The sequence below is a fragment of the Ammospiza caudacuta genome, chromosome 2, assembly GCF_027887145.1.
Source record: "Ammospiza caudacuta isolate bAmmCau1 chromosome 2, bAmmCau1.pri, whole genome shotgun sequence".
NCBI lineage: Eukaryota > Metazoa > Chordata > Aves > Passeriformes > Passerellidae > Ammospiza > Ammospiza caudacuta.
Window position 1 is genome coordinate 94,506,420 of NC_080594.1, and position 19,275 is coordinate 94,525,694.

General features: G+C 39.8%; 1 protein-coding gene across 2 annotated transcripts in view; it reads left to right on the forward strand.

Annotated features, from left to right (window-relative positions):
* Positions 1–19,275, forward strand: part of RASA3 (RAS p21 protein activator 3) — a 129,130-nt gene that overhangs the window by 52,855 nt on the left and 57,000 nt on the right. For both annotated transcript variants that reach the window (XM_058821936.1, XM_058821943.1), the window contains exon 4: positions 8,976–9,070. In XM_058821936.1, the coding sequence (XP_058677919.1) occupies positions 8,976–9,070 (95 nt within the window). The remainder of the gene's footprint in view (positions 1–8,975; positions 9,071–19,275) is intronic.

The following is a 19,275-nucleotide window of genomic DNA, read 5'->3' on the forward strand; positions in this document are numbered from 1 at the left end:
CACAAAGGAACTCTTCAATTTGTAAAAGTCTGTAACATTTAAAAGCAATAGTTATTCTATCTGTATCTTCAGCTCGGTTTTAAGACTTAAAACTTTCCTTGAAGAGGCTTGTGCAAGGAAGGTTTGGAAGATGTCTGTACTGAAAGGGGTGATCAGATCAGAGCTAAAATGAGCTCTTTTCCACTGAAACACCAAAGTCAGGGGCCCTTAGTTTGCATTCCAAAGATCCCTTGTGACATTCTGTTATCATGAGAGACTTCTGTTGAATAAAATGTAGTTACTTATGCTCATCCAGCAATGAACTTTTTCAGAGGAGGAAGTTGGGGGGTAGTGTCTTCCATCCAGGAGAGACTGATTTAAAGTCCGTATGTTACTGAGCTTGTGAATTTACCTATGTGTGATTTTAAATGTTTGACATCTCTTGCATTGTTATTTGGCTGGTTTTGAGGGGATTTTGAGACAGAGAATGAGTGCAAATGGGTCAAAATGGTGAGAATTCAGCAAGTAGCTACTTTTTGTAGCTTCCTTTTGGTTCACTGTTCAGTGTTTCAAGTTACAATACTGACTTGGTATTACAATGCGACTTGGTGTTACAGTACTGACTTCCAGGGTTACTGGAGCTCAGGCATGCTTTTATTTATTGAAATGTGAAGTATAAGTTTGTGATGGTAAATTTGTGTAACTTCAGAAATGCAACTCAGTGTGTGACAGATGAGAATGGTTAGGCTACCAAAAACGGAAGATGTGGGAGAGAGAATATGAAAGACAAGAACCCCCTGAAAGCTCTGACACAAACTTCTGAGAAGAGCCAAACAAACTCAAACTGAAGCATGTGTAGCAGATATGTTTTGGAACATGCTGTAGTGTTTTGGCATACAGGATGGGAGGATTGTGCAGATAAAGATATCTTTTGAGTCTGCATGTTTGCTTATTACATTTGCATTTTCTTAATCATAATTGCTAAGTCATCTGGGATTTTGTTAGCTTAACAGACATAACTTTTGAACCATTGTGTCTTGGAAGAATATTGAATGCTGGTTGAAATGCAAATATAATGAAGAAAAATCAGTTCAGTGGATCTGAAATATTATTTTTCTCTTTTTTAAGATAAAATAGCAAATAGTTACTGTGAAAGTAAACTAGTTTTAAGTCGTTGTTTAAGTGATATTGACTGTTACTGGATAGAGTTTATGTACTGACTTATATAGTGTGTTGAGATGCTTTGAGTAGGAAATATGAAAGCATTTAAAATCGCATTTATTTTTTTCTGAATGATCAAGCAGTAGTAGTAAGACAATTTGCTGGAATATGTGTCTATAATGTGTAAATCACCTATTTCCTTCTGGTTGTTAGAATGAGAAAAACACAGAGGAGATGAGGCTAACTTGAAAAACTCAATTGGTGCCCCTCCAGTAATAATGGAAAAAAAGATGTCTCTGGCTAGATGCAGCAGAAGGAATATCAGGATAGTAGTGCTGCTATATCAGGCAAATGTTCTTTAATGATTGTTTTGATATTTTTCAGCCTTTTAGAGATGTTGAATGAGACATGCTGTGTCTGTAATAACAATAAACTGGGTTTCTCACACCTGAATAACTGAGCTAGATTTAGTGAGGAAAACCATGTTTGTGATATGCCCTGAGCTGTTATTTCTAGGTGTGTAATGAATAGCTCAGGCTGCCAGGCTGTGACCTTAAATATACAGACCAGATTAAAAACAGGAAATATGCCACACCAAATCACTTAACACTTGGGTGAGAGATTGGTTGATATCATCTGTCCTTCAGGTGACAAGTACACAATCATTTATCCTCTACTTAAGTGATTTTGGTTTTTCTCACCTCAGCACTTCATTTGTTTTGGTGAGAGATACATGAAACTGACTTGCCAACATCTGTGCTGAGCAGGAACTGAATAGAACAAAATGCTCCTGTGCTGCTGGGGATGGAATGGTGCTGAATAAAGCACAGATGTGAAATGTTAAAGCTTTTCAGTGAAGGAGTAGAAAGCCAGTGGAAGAAGACTAGTATGTGGTTCTGTTAATTACATTTACAATAACTTAGCTGCTCTAAGTCACCTTCATACAGGTTGTTGGGTGTGTTGTATGACAAATTGAGACTCTTGTGGCTATTCTATCTTATTTGGTTGTAACTCTTTTCCTGCTTAATGCTGGATGAGGTGAAGCAATGTAAAGCACTAAAACAAATTTGCCTACAGAAGGAGTTAAATTTGGCTAATGTGGACTAAAGTAGATGAAACCAACTCCTAACTCTTGGAGACACTCATAAAATGAAAACACCTTGGAATTGAAAGTTGAGGCTTGAATGTTTGAATTACCTGTGCCTTTGTTAATGGTTACTTCCAAAGCTGAGGAGGTATGTTTGTAGAGTAATTTATTACCAAACATCCAAGCAAACCATCTCCTGTTATTAGGTAAGTGTTACCAAATGTAGCTGAAGCATCACCTTTTTATTTCAGTATTTTACTGGTTTAAAAGAATAAATTTGAAAAAATCATCCCTGATGAACTGTTCTTCTTGCTAGTTCAGTGCAGGAAAGATCCTCCAATAAAGCATGAAGCATAGGTCAAAATTTCAGTAGAAAATAGCGTTCCTTGGTTTCTTCCAGCCTGAGCATGGCTTGGGCAGTGGTTTGCTGCTTCCATAATGTACTGGTGGATGACGTGGAAGTAACATATCTGCTCAGTATGATATATTTATATAACTCTAATGAAATAAAGGAAACAGATGACTCTTCCATAGCAAGTCTCAAAAAGATATAAGCTAGAATTATCCTGGAAAGGTTCTCTGCAGCTACACAGAAAGGCTAAAGTAAATACACTCTGCATAGAAAAAGTTGGCACTCACAATATCTTTTAACCTGATGAGTGGTCTCAAGAGCAGGGAAAAAAAGTTGAGCTTTCAAAAACTGGTATTTTTTCTTCTTCATCCTGGAAATACAGATCTAAACAAAACTACTGAGCGTAATGTGCTAGAACCTCGACTGTCTTTTCATGCATCCCTCCTGACCTGCTGCTGACACGAGGACAAGTTTTAATGTTGTTTGTATGTAGAATGAGGGGATGGATGAGGTGGCTGTTCAGCGCAGGCAGCATGCTCAGGGTTTTGGTGCCTGCTGGAAGGCAAACAGCAGTGAATGCAGGTCGAGTTCAGGACTGCTCTCCCACTGCAACCCACCACAGGCTACAGCCAGTGTCTCAAATGTAGGGCCATTTTAAGGGCCCAGGGAGCTGCTGGCAGAGTTGATACCAGAGGTGTGGTTGAGGATTGGTTCTTTTTGTGTGTGGGTTTTGCTGTTTTTAGCAGGGAGGGAGAGCAGAAATTCAGATGGAAGCCAGGTGAGATCTCTTGCATTGTGACCAGCAAAAGAACTCTGATGGAAGTTCATGCAATGCTGCAGCTTGCAGCTTTAAAGGATGGAAGCTGTGTTTTGTCCACAGCCTACTTTTCTCTGCCTTATTATCCAAGATAAATCCCACAAAGGGGAAAAATTGATTTAATAAGTGATATTCTTAGTATATTTGGACTGGTTTAAAAAACCCAAACAAATGAAATTGAGGTCATGAATATCACATACCTCAGTACTCTCTGTGGATGCACTAATGCTGTGCTGGAAGTGTTCTGCTATTATTGCCACTAAATTCTTATCCATTGTAGCAGATGGTTTAATAGTGCTTGTGCTTCATGGTGCACTGCACAGGAGCCAGGAGGGAACAATTCTGCTGCTTCTAAAGCTCTGAAGCCTTATGTTGCCCATAATTCTCATCCTTACCTTTGTAATTCTGAAATAGGGAGTTTGCTTGTTTTGATCTTTTTGTGTGTTATGGGAGAGGTGAGTGAATTTGTGGTCTTCTTGAAAAAGGCAGGAAAGGTTTCTGTACTTTCATTTAAAGACAAATAACCTTTCATGCAGATAATTATAACCATATAGGTAGGCTGAAATAGCAGTGATGCTTTTTGTTTCAAGATAATTAGGCTCTCACAGCCTAAAGTGTTGATTAAAATTGGTTCTGATTTGTCCGTAGTCTTTCCAACCATTGAAAGCTCCTTTCTTTGTGCACCTTCATAACAGTTGTGTTAAATCAATACAGTGATACAGTATGTCTGTGTACCTAACCTACTAACATGAAGCAACTTCTGAAGTAGCTTTGAGGCTCACTTATTGCATTACATAGGAAGGAGACAAAGTCTCTGTTCAGAGCTGTGAGAAGACTCAGTTAATTAGGCTTTTCGGGCCTTTTAATGTGTGACTCAGACCTAACCCTTTGCTGTGAATTACCTGTACTGCAGTCATTGTTAATGAAGGATATTATATAATATCAGCTCACCTGGCAACAGTGTGTAAAATTCTGTTGTTTTCACTATGTAGGTATTCCAAGATAAAGATAACCTAAAGAGAAGGCACAAGAGCTCCTGAAATGCTCTCTCTGATTTTAGACTTCTGTAAAATAACTGTTGGATCATGTTTCTGGTAGAGCCTTGTGCCCTTTTAAAATGACAAGCTCCTTTCCTTGCTGCTGTGCTACTTTTTCAGTAAAGGAATCTTCTACTAGTCTAGCATCTGTCAGAAATATTCGCATATCTCATTTGCAGTCTAGAAAATTACTCTTTAAAAGGTGGGATGTAATCCTTCAACCAATGCCTAATGCTTTTGTCACCAACAGGTACTGCAGACAGAAGGTGGTTGTGCATGGGTGGAGAATGCCTGAGCCAAATTATAATTTCTGTCAGTGTTTGTATGGAGATGTTGACCCTGACTTAACAAGCCTAGGCATGTTCAGGGACAGGTTAATGGGCTGCATTGACTTGTTTTGGAAAAATGTTTGTAACCAGTGAGGGATGGGCACTGAGGGTGTGGTGCTTCCACAAGCACTTTTCCAGGTGGTATGGCCAGAAATTCCTACCCTTCTCTGTTCAAAATCTCTGCCTCTGTGCCCAAATTACAGATTTCCTGCTGTCTTCTGTCTTCTAGCTATGTTAATGTGACTCTTGAGTGAGGAAGCTCTAAAACAGGTCAGTTGAAATGACCTTTGTGTTAAAAATGCCAACACCACCCACATGTGGCCCATGAAACTTATTTCTTAGTCTCTTCTCCTTGCACAGAATGTTTATTTTCATTTTTTGAGTTTTTTTTTAGATTAGTTTGATTTCCTCAATAGTTTTCAGTATGCCCTGCTTGAGAGGGTGGGGGTGCATGGGTGGAGAACGTGGGAGGCTCTTAAATCAGTTTGTACCAGGGATTATAAAGTGGAATTTGCAGCTTTAAAACCATCCAGGGCCTAGGTAGTAACTTTATTATATTGTTTTTTCTCTAAAGAGAGGTTCATAGAGGGAAGAGCTCAGTTGTGGCATGTTGCACCTTTGTTTTGAACACAGAGTTTAGGATTTAAACGTTGCAGTGAAGATCTGTTCAGTCTGAAGTGAGGAGGGGGATGGTCATAAGGAAAATGTTGCCATATGGATGGAAAACACACAGCAGTGTGTGAGGCTTTCCTACCCTCCCCCAGTCTGAGGCTCTGGTGAGCATCAGGCTTCAGAAAGAAATTAGTTCAGATGAGAAGAATATTTTTACTTCATCTTTGCTGGTTTTTGCTGAGAATCTAACTTCTAAAAGTGTAACTTATACTAAGTTTTGAAATTACACCTTACACTGTTCAACAAGCTTGGCTGTTTCCTGCCTCTTCCCATGCAGTGTCTAAAAGCTGAATCAGATGCAGACTCTGCAGCCTGGGGCCACTCTGAGGAAACCAGCAGGAGTGGCTGGGTGCCTCAGGTGCAAGATTTAGAGTTTCTTGGTGCTGTCTGGAAGCCACCCAAGCCTTGAGAAAGAGTGTGAGACAATGGGCTCGAGTTTGAGAGCATGCTGAAGAACCACAGGGAGGAAAATATCCCCTAAATGAGAGGTGGTAAATCCTTCTGACCTCTCGTGTCAGGTTTATCTTCAGGGAGAATTACAGGTTCTTATCGTGTAGTGTCAGGTCAAATGACAGGTGCCAACAGCTTGTGATTATTGGCCTGGATTTAACCTAGTTCTGGTGCTGTGGAAGTTGTTTGAGCCAGGTCAGATGTAGGTCAGCCAGTGGAAGAGCAGTGACTGTGTAGACCAGGGCAGAAACATGACCGTGCTCAGCACCTGCACTGTGTTTTGGTGATGAGGAGGAGGAATGTGAGCTGGATGAGCGTATGCTCATGGCTGGTGCAGGTGAAGAATTATTAACAGATTGAGAGGGAAGCTCCTCTGTGTGTGTGCAGAGAACTGTTTAACAGGGCAGATCAAACATTCTGCCTTATCAGTATTATATCTTTGTATATGTTTAGACTGGCCAAACTGTAGGCCCTCTTTTTACTGCCACCCTTTTCTTTTTCCCTAGTAGATTTTAGTTCTTTGTGGATCATTTGGTATGCAATGAAAACCCCTGGATAATAGCCAGCCCAGTCAGTAAGTTTCAGTCATTAATAAAACTTGCTTGTGTGCAGAGCAAACAGTGCTGTTCAAACAGTTTCCTAATCAAAACAGTTGTATCACCATGTTAACTCCCTCAGAGCTGGAGGCACGTGCCATTGCCTGTGAACACTTGGTGCTGCAGTCATGATCATGTACTGACTTTGTGGCCAGACCCGGCTGGGTTACCCTGCCATCCTTGATGCAGAGAGCAGTGGAACTCGCTGCTGAAAAAGGGGGCAGTGATCACCCCATTTATGCCACGTGCAGATGCAGATATTGGAAAAGAATCCTTGGGTTTTCTTCAGGGCACTCCTTACAGGGAGGTGGCTGTGAATGGGATGATGGCAGGTGACAGTGTTTGCAGAGTGTGTGCAACCTGCAGTTGAGTGGAGGATTTCTGCAGGAGATTAAAGGGTAGAGTGAGGATAGCAGCCAGTGAAAGTAAACAATTTCAAATGAGGTCCAAAGCAGTTAGTGGAAGGTCATGCATTTCAATGTATTCCTCTCCAAGTGTTTTAGAGAAACTAGGTTCCCCACAAACCGCTGTGGTTGGAGAATAAAAGTAGAAGCTTTGAAAAAACACAGTCATCATGCCATGGATTCTCAGCAGAATAACTTTGTGTCTTCTGTTCAGCACAGTGCAGATGTCTTATTTACCCTTCCTGCCATATTATTTTGTAGGTTTGTGTAATTTAATTATTGCTTTTCTAAGAAGTTTCAAGTGGCTTGCTCTGCATATCCAGTAAAGAGTCTCCCTTGTTAATCTCTAGTTAAATGCTTGACAGGAGATGGATCTGATAATCTCCACAGGCCGAGCAGTGAGAGGCTGGTGCTGAGGACAGAGTGAACAAGACTTAAAAATAATGGGTCAGAAGTTATGAAAGGGAAACTAGACCAGAAACCCTGCCAGATACCATGCAGGGCAGTTGTGGAAGAATGGCAGATAGTTTAGAAACTGGGACTGGAAATCTGGAAACTGTCATCAGAAACAGCCTGAGGTGACAGAACAATGCAGATGCAACGTGGTATGGGGCATAGCCCAGCAAACAGGAGGGCTGGGTGAAGCCATCCAACTAAAGGAAAAGGCCATAAATTGAAGAAATGCTGGTGTAATAGCTTGCTGCTAGGACTTCTTTAAGCTTTTAGATTTCTGAAGGGAAGTGCTTTTTGTTTGCCACCTTTGTAGTCTTTGATCATGTGTTCTTGCCTTTTTTTTTTCTTTGTAAATGTGTTCTGTTAACATGTGCTGGGGTAATGTATTACTGACATCTGGCCAAACTGCATGAATTTAGGTTGCCTTGGTACTCTTTTTCCCAGAAAAATATATCCATTGGTGAATTTTATCTAGCAACATTTGGTTAAAGAAAGTTTGTGTTTTTATGACAAAGCAGTGGTTGCAAACTGTGTGTGAGCAACTCACTTTAGCAGCAGAAATCTACCCAACCACATTGCCAAACCCCAGCTTCCTGGAGCCCTGTCAGTGTCTCTGACTGCCCTGGATTCTTTCCCTTCAAACATGCTGCTCTGCTCAGTGCCTGGGGAGCCACCCGACCCAAGGCAGCCTTCTGAGCATCACGTGCTCCTCAGGCATGCCACACTCAGCTTTGTGTATACAAAGAAGGAGGCTTGGAAAAAGTTTCAGTGCTCCTCAGAGAGTGCTTTACTTTCTGCCTGAGAGAGATTGGGCAGGACAGAAATTTCTGCATTGACCCTTTGCAGTCATGCAGGCTCTTAGTTCACAGCGTGGAGCTGAGTGCTGCTACTGTACCTACCAAAACAGATAATTTGGTAGTGGCAAGAGGGGGATAAAAATGTAAGAGTTTAAATTCTTCAGTGTTTTGGTGTGGTTTTCCCCCCTGGCTTTTCTCTAGAGTCAGGGACAGCCCTTGGGTGCCTCTGGCTTGTGTAATGCCAAGTCTGAAAGATTTGAGCGAGAGAGAGAGGTTGACAGGGCCCCAAAATGCAGATGTGGGAATATGCTGTGATTTGACATTTCTAGTTGTTTTCCTTTTCCTACAAAACTATACATTGAAATGCCTCATCCTGAAATATTGTTGGCAATAGCATATGCAGGGCACTGTTAATTTGGGATTGTTACAGACATCAGCCACAAAAAAATCTCTGCAGTGTTTTCCAAGCTTTTTTTCCCGCAAGTTTAATTGCATGTTAGAGAATTAATAATGACGTTTTTGTTATAAGCATATTTTCAAGCTTGTCCATAATGTCTAGTGCTTCACTCTGTTAGGTGTGTAGGACTTTAGGAATTTTCAAGTCATTCACAAAATGGAGTGGAAAAAGATGCTTGTCAGAATTGTATGATCCATCAATATTGTGCTCATCATTATGTATTGTGTAAAGAAATATTCCCCAAGAAAATCTTCCCTTGCTCTAAAGCCTTTCTTGAATAGGACAGGCCCTAAATCATTGTTTTGCAACTTGGTTTTGATGGAAATATATCTTGGTGGAGCTACAGTATGTCTTAAACTCTGTTTCTGGTTTGTTTTATTTCAGGAAAGGTAGCTATACAGAAAGAAGATCTGCAGAAGTATCATAACAGAGACACCTGGTTTCAACTCCAGCATGTTGATGCTGATTCAGAAGTACAGGTGAGATGGTTAAAAGCATATCTTGGCAAAGAGTATTTGTAACAGGACCATGGCAGTTTCATGGGTGTCATGGCTCTGGGGCAGATATGTTGCTTCCCTACAAAAAGGAAGCATTGCCCATTAGTATAGTTTGGGTTTTGGTGATGAGTGTAGGGTGGATTCAAAGTGTGCATAAATCACTGGGGGTCAGGATTCTGCATACAGAATCAATGAAAACAATGTGAACCATCAGGTCTGATACAGGGACAGTGTGTTTATCTCAAGTATCAAATAACTTCAGGCCTATAAATAACAGTTGATTCCTCAGGGAGTGGAGCCATCTTGAAAATAGTATCTGCAGGTACTGCTTAAAATAATTATGTTGGCAGGTTGCCACAGGAATGGCAATAAGTACATCTTAAATGTGAAAAACATTCCTTGCCAGATCTCCAGGCCCTCTTCCATACAGTGGGAATGCTGATTATTGTATTACTTCAGCCCTAAATCACATTTAGGTTTTGGTACTTTGCAAATTTTTCTACACAGTGTGACTCCTCTCTCTGTACTTTTCTTCTTTTGAAGCAGATTCTATTTTCTGTTATGACGTTAGGTCTTGTGAAAACAATCATTATAACAAAGCAAGCAATCAAATTATATAGCAAAATACTCTGCCAGTTACTTTTTTTTTTTTCCTCCTGTAAGTATACATATCACTTTTGAACCACAATATTTGTTTAGGAGGAGACATGAATATCTGGCCTGTGCAAAAGTCTCAGATAAATGCAAGGGGAAATGCCTCTTAGATACTTCTGTATGGTAGAGTTGGACACAGTGCCTTGGCTTTTCAGTGTGTGTGCAAGTCTGCACATATACCAGGTTGGAAAATGACACTTAAAATGCACACACATTCCAACGTAAGGTGTAGTCATGTATGGTGAAGCATATGTGAAAATGCATGTAAGATTAGGTTTTCTTTTTGTTTGGAGAGACAAATAATACCCTGTTGTGCCTGTGACAGAAAGAAAGCCTCTTCAGCCTGTGACATTCTCTTGTAAAATATTGATCCTCTCTAATGCCACATTTCAGTGTCACTGGTGATGGAAAGGCTTTTTAACAGGCTTTTAACTATGAGATCTATTCTGTTTACCCTGGTGTGTCCCTGTCTTCTTACCCCAAAGCCTCTTATGACAGTGCCTTTGGAACAATAGATTAAGTGTTTATTTCCTGTAGGATATGAAAACTTTCCCTTTGTAATTTATCAGTTGAAGAAAGCCAATATTTAGATAAGCTTCTGCATTGTTTGTTTTGTTACAATATTTATACAGAGTGAATTTGTGGAAGCTTTTTAGACCAGGGTCCTTTCTAGTGCTAATGTAAAGGGCAGACAGCTCTTGCTTTGAGTGATGAGGAGCACAGGATTTGCTGGAAGCATGTTCTCTGTTCATAATTGTGCAGTTTATCACTTCTGTTTGCATCCTCACTAGAGCCCAACTCTTAAAAGCTGTTTCTGGGATCCACAATAAGCCTTTATTATACGTAGTGTAAATATGATTTACATGATACTCTAATTTTTTCCATTTATTTAAAAGTTCCTTGGTCTTTATGTTGAGGCTGCAAGAGGGCTTGGTTTTCCATAATAATGGGAGTAGATTTGTAAATATTTTGTATGAACTCTTATGCAAGTGAAGATAGCCAAATGAATTTTTTTTGTTTGTATCTTTTACATTTGCAGTATCTCAGTTGTCCTAAGCACTTCATGATTTGTAAGGAAAAATAAAATCCTTGTATTAATGATGAGTATTTTTACAATGTTACTCAGTTTTCCTCCAACTTTAAAGAAATAGTTTAAGAAATTTTTAATAGTTAACATTTGCAGTGAATCATGCAAATACTAGTACAAAGGCAGTCTTTATGTGGCAGCTATCAGTTTTATCATTCTAGCAGCTTTTCCAATACAATCTAGTGGATTAAACATTGAGCTGTAGGCCAGGAAACTCCTGCTTTTTCTGCTTTTGTCAGCCAGGGGCTGTTGTACTATTTTTCCATGTTGTAGATCACTTCATGGCTATTTAGCTATGCATCACAGCACTCTATTGAGGTAAGCTATTGTCACTCCCACACTTTGAATACAGTGAGAGTAAATGTCAGAAAGAATGTGACTTGCTTGAGGTTATGCAGTCAGACTGAGAAATTAAAAAAGAAAAAGGAGACCAGGTTTCTAATTATTTCTAATACATTAGGCCATGATATGAAAGAAACTGGGTAAGAATAATAAACCTATGAGAGACTTAGCTTTACCATGTGTGAAGTCTAAAAATACCCAGGTTTTAAGCAGAGCAGCCAGCACAGTCAGAAACTGAAAGCCACCTTAAAAGCAATGGATTGTTCAAAAATTAGTGATATTGGATGCTTTGTTTCTTGTGGCCCACTTTTAGGACATGGTACCTCATTTTTGTGAACAGAAAGACTGATTTGAAATTATAGATAGTAACATTTGTGATGTAAGAACTGATATTTTGAGCTATCTGAAGTTTAATGAGAGAAATTTAAAATTTTGTTCAGCATGGTTGGTACCTCATTTGTATGAGTTCTTGTATACTTTAAAAAATCAGTATGTAAGTGTTAAGTGTTGTATAACTTCATCACAGATTGTTTCCAAGGTGTTTAGCTTGAGACTTTGAATCTAGTTTTATGGTTTTACAACATTGCCAATTCTTACTGTCTTAATGAAGGTGCTTTGTATGTTCAGGAGTGAGATTATGGCTTCATAAATTTTATTGCAGATAAGGATGTTACTGACAGCAGGACTGCATTAATTGTCAGACTACACAGATATGAGTATCACTGTCAGATGCTTTAATGCCACCTCCATTTATTGCTTGACAGCAAGTAAAGGAGTCTGGCATGATTGCTCATGTTGAAATAAAAATGAGGGCATTGTATGTCTGTGCTGGGTGCTGCTGAGCCTGTGATCTCACCAGCACCTTGTGTTCAGTCTCGCAGGGAGCGGTACAGGTGGGACTGTGCAGCTGCTCAGCCCACAGATGCAGAGCAGGCAGTACAACCCACCCAATGCCTTTTGTGGGTTTGGTTCACCCTTTATCTAGCAAACCCACCCAGTGAGATAATCAGCATCATCAGGTGCATCTCAACTTCCCCTTGCCTGAGTCAGTGGAAAGCAGTGGCTGCCAGAGCACAGTGCTGTGTCAGTCAGCCGTGGGCTGTAGCTGCCCCTTGAAGTTCCCAGGCTTTTTCTCTGTTGCTGCATCAGTGCCCCCACATTTCACTGGCTGGTTTTGCTCTCACTAGTTTGAGGATAACACAGTGCATGGTCTGCTCTAGTCCTGTCAGGACTACCATCCAGGATAACCTGGATGCTGTTGAGATAGACCTGGGTGATTAAACAGCAGTTGTGCTCTAGGTGGTTAAGTTTGAGCTGCTCTGTGAAGAACAAATGATGAAACTTCAGCTTGTATTTGTGTTTGTCATACAAATATGAAATTACATGATGTCTGAGTATTTCCTTTTTAAATATAAAGTAAAATGTTAAATGTGATCAGGAAGCTTTCTTATATAGAGTACAGAATAGAAGTTGACAGCAGCCATTAATGTTTAATTTATGGCTTAACTTTCCCAACTGAGAAACTTGTTCTGGAGGTAGAAAGCTATAACGAGGTGGGCTTGTGTGCATTTAGCTGAAGGAATTTTAAGTTCCCACGTTCTGATGGAGCCTGCCTCCTCCTCAGTACTGTGCCCAGAGTTAAATGCCCAGTGTCTGACAGTACACGAGCCCAAGAATTTTAGTGAGAAGTAGAACAGGAATTGAGCCATTGCTGAAAATGGTTTAACTTTTGCATTGAAATAGATTATGAGCAATCAGGCAGCTTCAGCTGGAGGGGAGGGGCTAGCAGCAGCAGGGACAACATTGTAAGCTGCTTGAGGCCAGGAGGAGCATGATGTTGCACACTTTACATGGGACGTGTTTTTTTTCTATCAGTCATTTGTCTTTCAGGACCTGCTGTATTCTCATTGTCATACTTTTTGAGGTCTGGAAGTAAAAATAGCCATGCTGTTGCGTGTACCTCTTCTTTGATCCATGAATGTTTTCCTTTTCTTCACAGAAGGAAGTTTACCCAACAGTAACTGATTCAGATATTTGCCTAGGGCTGTAGATGACAGATGCTCTCAGTGGTCCATGTGTTCTCAGTGGAACTTAAGCCCAAGTGCACATGCAGCCTTTAAAAGGCCTTTCCTGGTTTTGAGTAGTTTTCCCCTTAATATTTTTTCACTTCACATGAAATTCACAGTTCAAGTCTGTTTTGTGAAGTTTGAGGTTTGCCACCTAAACATTCTTTGTGTATATGTAATCAATGAAGTGGTTAAAGATCCAGATATATTCTGATTAATATCTATATATACCAGCATACTCCAAACCGTGTTGTCAGTATATGCCTAAATGGGGGCATGTGCAAAGAGAAATTATTCTGACATGTTTTCCTGTGCAGGCTCTTGTTTTAAAAGTTCCCCTTTTCAAGTGTGCTTTGAGTTACTTCCTCCATTCCATTGACAAATGTGTAATAGTCATGTCCTCTTACAGCTGAGTTCTCAGTTCTAAATGATAGAATGCTTTTCCAAAGCCATTTATGCTCAAGGTCTTATGTAAAGTCATTGTTGGGGCAAAAAAAAGGCTGACAAAAACTTGATAATTGCTCATTTCCCCTTCCTTCTCATAAGAACTTTGATGTGTCTGAGATATCTATTTGGCTATCAACTTAATAAAAATAAAAGGCATGTAAAGGGCAGATAACCAACACTGAGGAAGCAAATTGTCTCACATTTTAACCTTCTGTACTCAAAGCTTTGTGCCAAAAATTAACTGATGTTAAGTACTTTCTTCAGACACCAAAAGCTTTTCCTCTTCCTTTCACCACTTTAGCATTTTGTCTATGCAGGCCTTTGACTATTGTTGATTAAACATGCCTGTTCTTGAGAAAGGACTGTGTCATGTGGTGTACTGTTCTTCATTAGTGAAAACATTATTTATGGGTATGTTTGGAGAGTACACCTAAAACTTCTTATCTTGCTTGACATAACTACTGGCTCTGAAATGCTGCCTGTGTATTAACTAGAAGAACCTAGCTAAGGCATGGTGTGGTTCTCAAAAAAATGTTTCCTTTTTCTTCTTCATCTTCCTGTTGAATGCAGAATCTGCATCCCAAGTGTCAGGCTTTGTGAATGAAATCTTGGCCTTCTGGGAGTGGGAGTTTTGCCATGAGTTCATCAGAGCCAAGATTTTACCACAAATTGTTTAATTAGCTCATCTTCTCCATCACACAAGACTGAGTACAGTTTATCCCATTCTGTGGAGGAAGCTGGAAATGTTACTTTGTTATTTTTATTCACTTTATTGAAATTTCCAAGGACTGTCCCATGTCTGCTTGCTTCTTGTTCTATACAAATCAATGCTCTTTTTATATGTGGACCAAGTTGTGTTGAACTGTGATGGCTCTGTTGCTAATTGTTAATTAAGAATATACATTTGAAGATACAAGATATAATTGTCTTTAGGAGCAACTGTGCAGAGCAGTTTCACTCCAGTAATTGATAGAATTACATTATCCGATGAACAATTAAGAGCATTGCATGCCCACTGTCCAACACTGATATTTTCTATCTTTGTGTAGGTACTGAAACACTTCTAGCATAAAAATGAGTCACTGACGCATTTTGTACAACCTACTGTAAGCATGGGTAAATGCAAATGGTGAAAAGAAGAAGCTGCTTCCAGGTTAGGTATCAGCTTTTAACCACAAACAGGAAATAAATGGGTGTTACCCTCTATATTTTGAACAGTGGCACTTAAGCTTCTGTCTTCTAGTTGTTTTGAAGAGAGATGACATGTCTGTTTTGATAGGGTGGGGAGAATCTCAAGGCTAAATGCCTACTGACAAAATTATTTGAGACAACTGAACCATGCATCAGCAATGGTAAATAATGTTTGTGGTAAAGGGAAAGAGCAGCTATTGACCAGATCCTGCTTTGTGGCAGGACTTCCTGTGTGAATGTAAGAGCACACTATTCGGACTTAACAGCACAAAGGGCTAGGGCAGCTAATAATGTTTTGTTCTATTACTTTTCAGTAGCTAGTCTATTGTGGTGAGGAGCACCTACTGCTGAACGAGTGTACATGGTTTTAAAGTAACATACGTGGGGCTGTATCTGCGGAACATAATTTGTCTGGGGGAATGAAACCCTTTCACGTGCAACATCTACATATTATATCCCATCAAACTATTTGAGAGAAAAAAAAGATTAATTTTAAGGATTTTGACCATATGGCAGTATTCTTCCTTTAGAGAAACAGGAAGGTTAACATTATGCCATGTGAAGTTGTTTGCCAGCTCCTGAGCAGTTCTGACATGCTTGCACATATGGAGAGCAAGCAGATATCAGTTCTGCTTTGCTTAGCATTTATGAATCCATGCAGTGCTGAATGGAGCTGCTGCCCTTGCCTCAGCAATCAGCTGGGTTCTGTTCCAGTTTCTGGGAGCTGCCCTGTGGTCCAGCAGGCAGGCTGTGATCTCTAGCATGATCCTCAGACCTTTCCCAGCCGCCCGCTGCCCTCTGCTAAAGGAAGGAGCAGCTGCTACGAGCAGCAAACATAGACAGCAAACAAACTCCTTCTTCCTCCTGCTCCCAACCTGCTGTTAGGCCTGACCTTATGTGAGGCTGCTGATAATGCTGCAGGGCTGGATTTACCTAAAGCAGTAGCTGTACCCTTGATCTTTCCCCTCCCACTCCCTCAGGGGCAGCATTTAGTGAGCCCTTAGGGTTTGGCTCAGTTTTCTTGTTTGCTTTTAAGTTTTACTGATGGCAGAAAGTGACTTCCCAAGAAACTGGGTAAAAAGGTTTCAGCGTAGACAGAATCTGCCCAATAACATTTGCTATATTCTGAAATAAAATTTGGAAAGACTGGAAAAGCAGTGGTGCAGGTTATTTCCTAGTTTGGAATGGTCTCTGTGCAGTGCTGAGTTCTTCCAATGCTCATTTCTCCTGACAATTTGGAGCAAGGGAAGATAAACCAACATACCAGTGTTATCACAGTCCTGAATTTGAGATTGCAAAAAAAATGAAGTGGTGGCATGAGTCAGTGTTGAACTGTGGTTCATGTCACCTGCTTAGCCTAATCCTCTCCTACAGCTCCTGTCTGGTACATCTCATCTGTCCTCCACCTCCAGGAGCTGGGGTGAGACTGCTTGCAGCAGAAATACTCTATCAGCAGGATGAAGAGTAAGGAGCCAAAAGTGGATCCCAGTCCCTCTTTCCACACTGCCGAGCAACGAGCAGAGTTGAGTTGGGAAAAGTGTCCCCATGTGGAATAAATGTTTGGAAAAACTTTCATCCATGTGGAATAAATGTTTGGAAAAACTTTCATCCAGGTGCACCTCCCAACTTGGGGGGAAAGTTCCCAGCAAAATTGGGTAGGCTAGTGAGAAGTAGAAAGGTGGGTTACCATAAACCTCTTGCCAGCAGGTTTAATAGTAAACAAAATAGTAAACGAATGCCTTACTTAGGAGTTTTTCTGATATCAGCTGTTGTTCTTTTGTGGAAATGAATTATCATGCTGTGTGAGCCCTGGATATTAAGGCTATTTACCTGATACTTAATATTCAAGCAAACTGTATATTTTGTAGTTTTGTTTAAAATCAGCAGATAAGACTTGTTCTTTTCCTTTGATGTTTTTAAAAAGTGAAAGATTTCTAAAAATTTGATAGTAACAAAAAGGATGGAGGCCTGGTTGATATTTGCTTTAAAATTATTTGGGAAATTTGGATAGATTTGGCTCCTGTCTTGAGCTTAGGCAGACTGATAGTCTTTTGTGCATCTTCTAGAGCCTCAGATAGGCACAGAAGTTCCTGGTATTTGTCAGTGCCTTTTCATAAATATTTCTCTGAAAAACCAGATGGCATCTATTTTGATCTGGGTTGGATGTTGCATCTGAATATACAATCACTGCTCCATGAGGGGTGTGTCAGATTCCAGGGCAAAATGTGTGCATTCAGCTGCACTCTGACATGGCTCCCAGTGGTGTCTTCGTGACCTTGCAAGCACTGCCTCTGAGGCCTTGTTCAGGATGCTGAAACTGCTTCATGCCAGGGTGGCAGAACTTTGTCATAAGAGTAACTTCAGGATAATCTGTGGTCATGCATTTTTTTCCTTCAAAGTACTGCGGTTAAATTAAACCACAAATTTGCAACTGTTGGAAACATGATACAGTTAGGTAGGGTTTGTGTACTTTTATTTGCTTTATAACTGTTTTCTGGTGTTTCAGTCCACAGAGGCTCACTGCTTCATTCCAGGCTGGAGACAGGCTTTCCCTGTATCTAGAAAACCAGGACTTTGAGTATTTTTCTTTTTTTTGCCAACTTGCAGTCAGTTTTGTTTTCAGATAACAGAGTGTGTTGTAAAGGTTATATTTAACAAGCATAGTATAAATTGTGTTCTCAGTAAGGCCTTTCAAACTTTTTTTTGTTACTTATTTCCTTTTGAGTACTGTCTGCTTCCCTACAAGAAATTCAGTCATCCAATGGCTTCTCTAATCAATAACTGGAAGCTGGCTGGCCCCATTATGTGGTGTTAGATGTGGTTGGGAAGGAGGTGTGACCTGTGAACTCACCCTCCATATCAGCAGGAGCTGATGGAAAAGGAAGTGTTCAGCAGTTGAATTGGCACTCCTTCAGCTTGTTCCTTGAAAAGGGGTCCTACCCTTCCACAGAAGGTTGTGCTAATAAGCATAGCTGCTTCTATGAACAACCCTGAAATATATTTGCTAATGGAAATGTTTTGAATAATCAATACATGCTGCTTCAGAATTGCCAGACCTCCAGATTTTTTCTCAGAAAAAAGAAAGCATTATAGCCTCCTAATGCAGGACTGAGCCTAGACTCAATCCCTGGCTCCAAAGGAGGAATTCTCTCTGAGCAGGATGAAGTCACTTTTTCAGTTTTCAGTAAAATGAACTTTTTCTTTTGTTCTGTTGCATTGTCTAATCTTTCCTGCTTGTAAACTCTGCAGACCTACTACAATAAAAGATTCCGGTTATTATTACAGTAGTTCTGTTAATACTAAAAATATAGATTTCTTTCTTACAAACTGTCAGTCAAAGATCACGGCAATTCTCTGTTTCTGTGGTACATGTAATTCATTATAGGTTGACCTTCTTGTTGATTAGATTAACTTTTGATCCTATGATACTGATTTATTGCAGTTTTCCATCTTCCCTTTGCAAAATGAATTATCTGGTATTTTGTAAACCCAGCTAATGCCATTTCTCAGGAGTGAATTTATTCAGCTGAATCCTTATGTTTTGCATAATAGTATAATTGATTTGGGAAAAAGTATTCTGTTTATGTAAGAGTAACCTTTTCTGTAAAATAAGCCTGAAAGCATGTTACTGTAGCCTTATTTCAAGGTATTTGAGTTTTTAACTGGGAGTAAAACACTGGAAGGTGTTTTGGGAATACATGTAGGCTGCTGGTCCCAGTGATCCCATGACCTCTGTTTTGCTGTAGGAAGCTTGGAGTCACTCTTGGAGCAGCTGACCATTTTCAGAGCTTTCACAAGAGAAAGACAAAAGCTACAAGAAAAAATGGCTTTTTAGCCCATGAGAGGCATCACAATCATTTTATGCTTAATGTAGCTAGGAAAATGCGTGAAATACTGCTGATTTTTAAATATCTTTTTTTCAACCTAATTTCTGAAATGAGGAGCTTTCATTTTATTCAGTCTGTTATTCAGGTTGAGCAAATGGCCAGTTTGCTCTCAGGCTCATCTGAGTGCATTGAAGCATTCTTTCCTGAGAAGGAAACATTTATTTAAGACTAGCAAAAATATTTCTATAAAAACACTTGTATACCTTGGTACTTTGTGATGGTAAGGACTTGAGCACTGTGTAACAGTAGATACTGTGAATGCTAGCAACATGATTGAACATTTTTAATGTGTCTTTTTAATAGTTGTTTGATATACTTTTATTGATACCTGTCTTACAGTTTATATTGCTTAATACATTTTATTTTTATAATGTTTAAAACATGTAGAGGTTAATTTATAAGATACTTCTGTGATATAATTTTTAACAATAGTGTTGCAGATACTTGCTTAATATTTAAAATGCTAATTACAACTTCAGCATAACATTTCTGTGTCAGACCATAGACACTCCA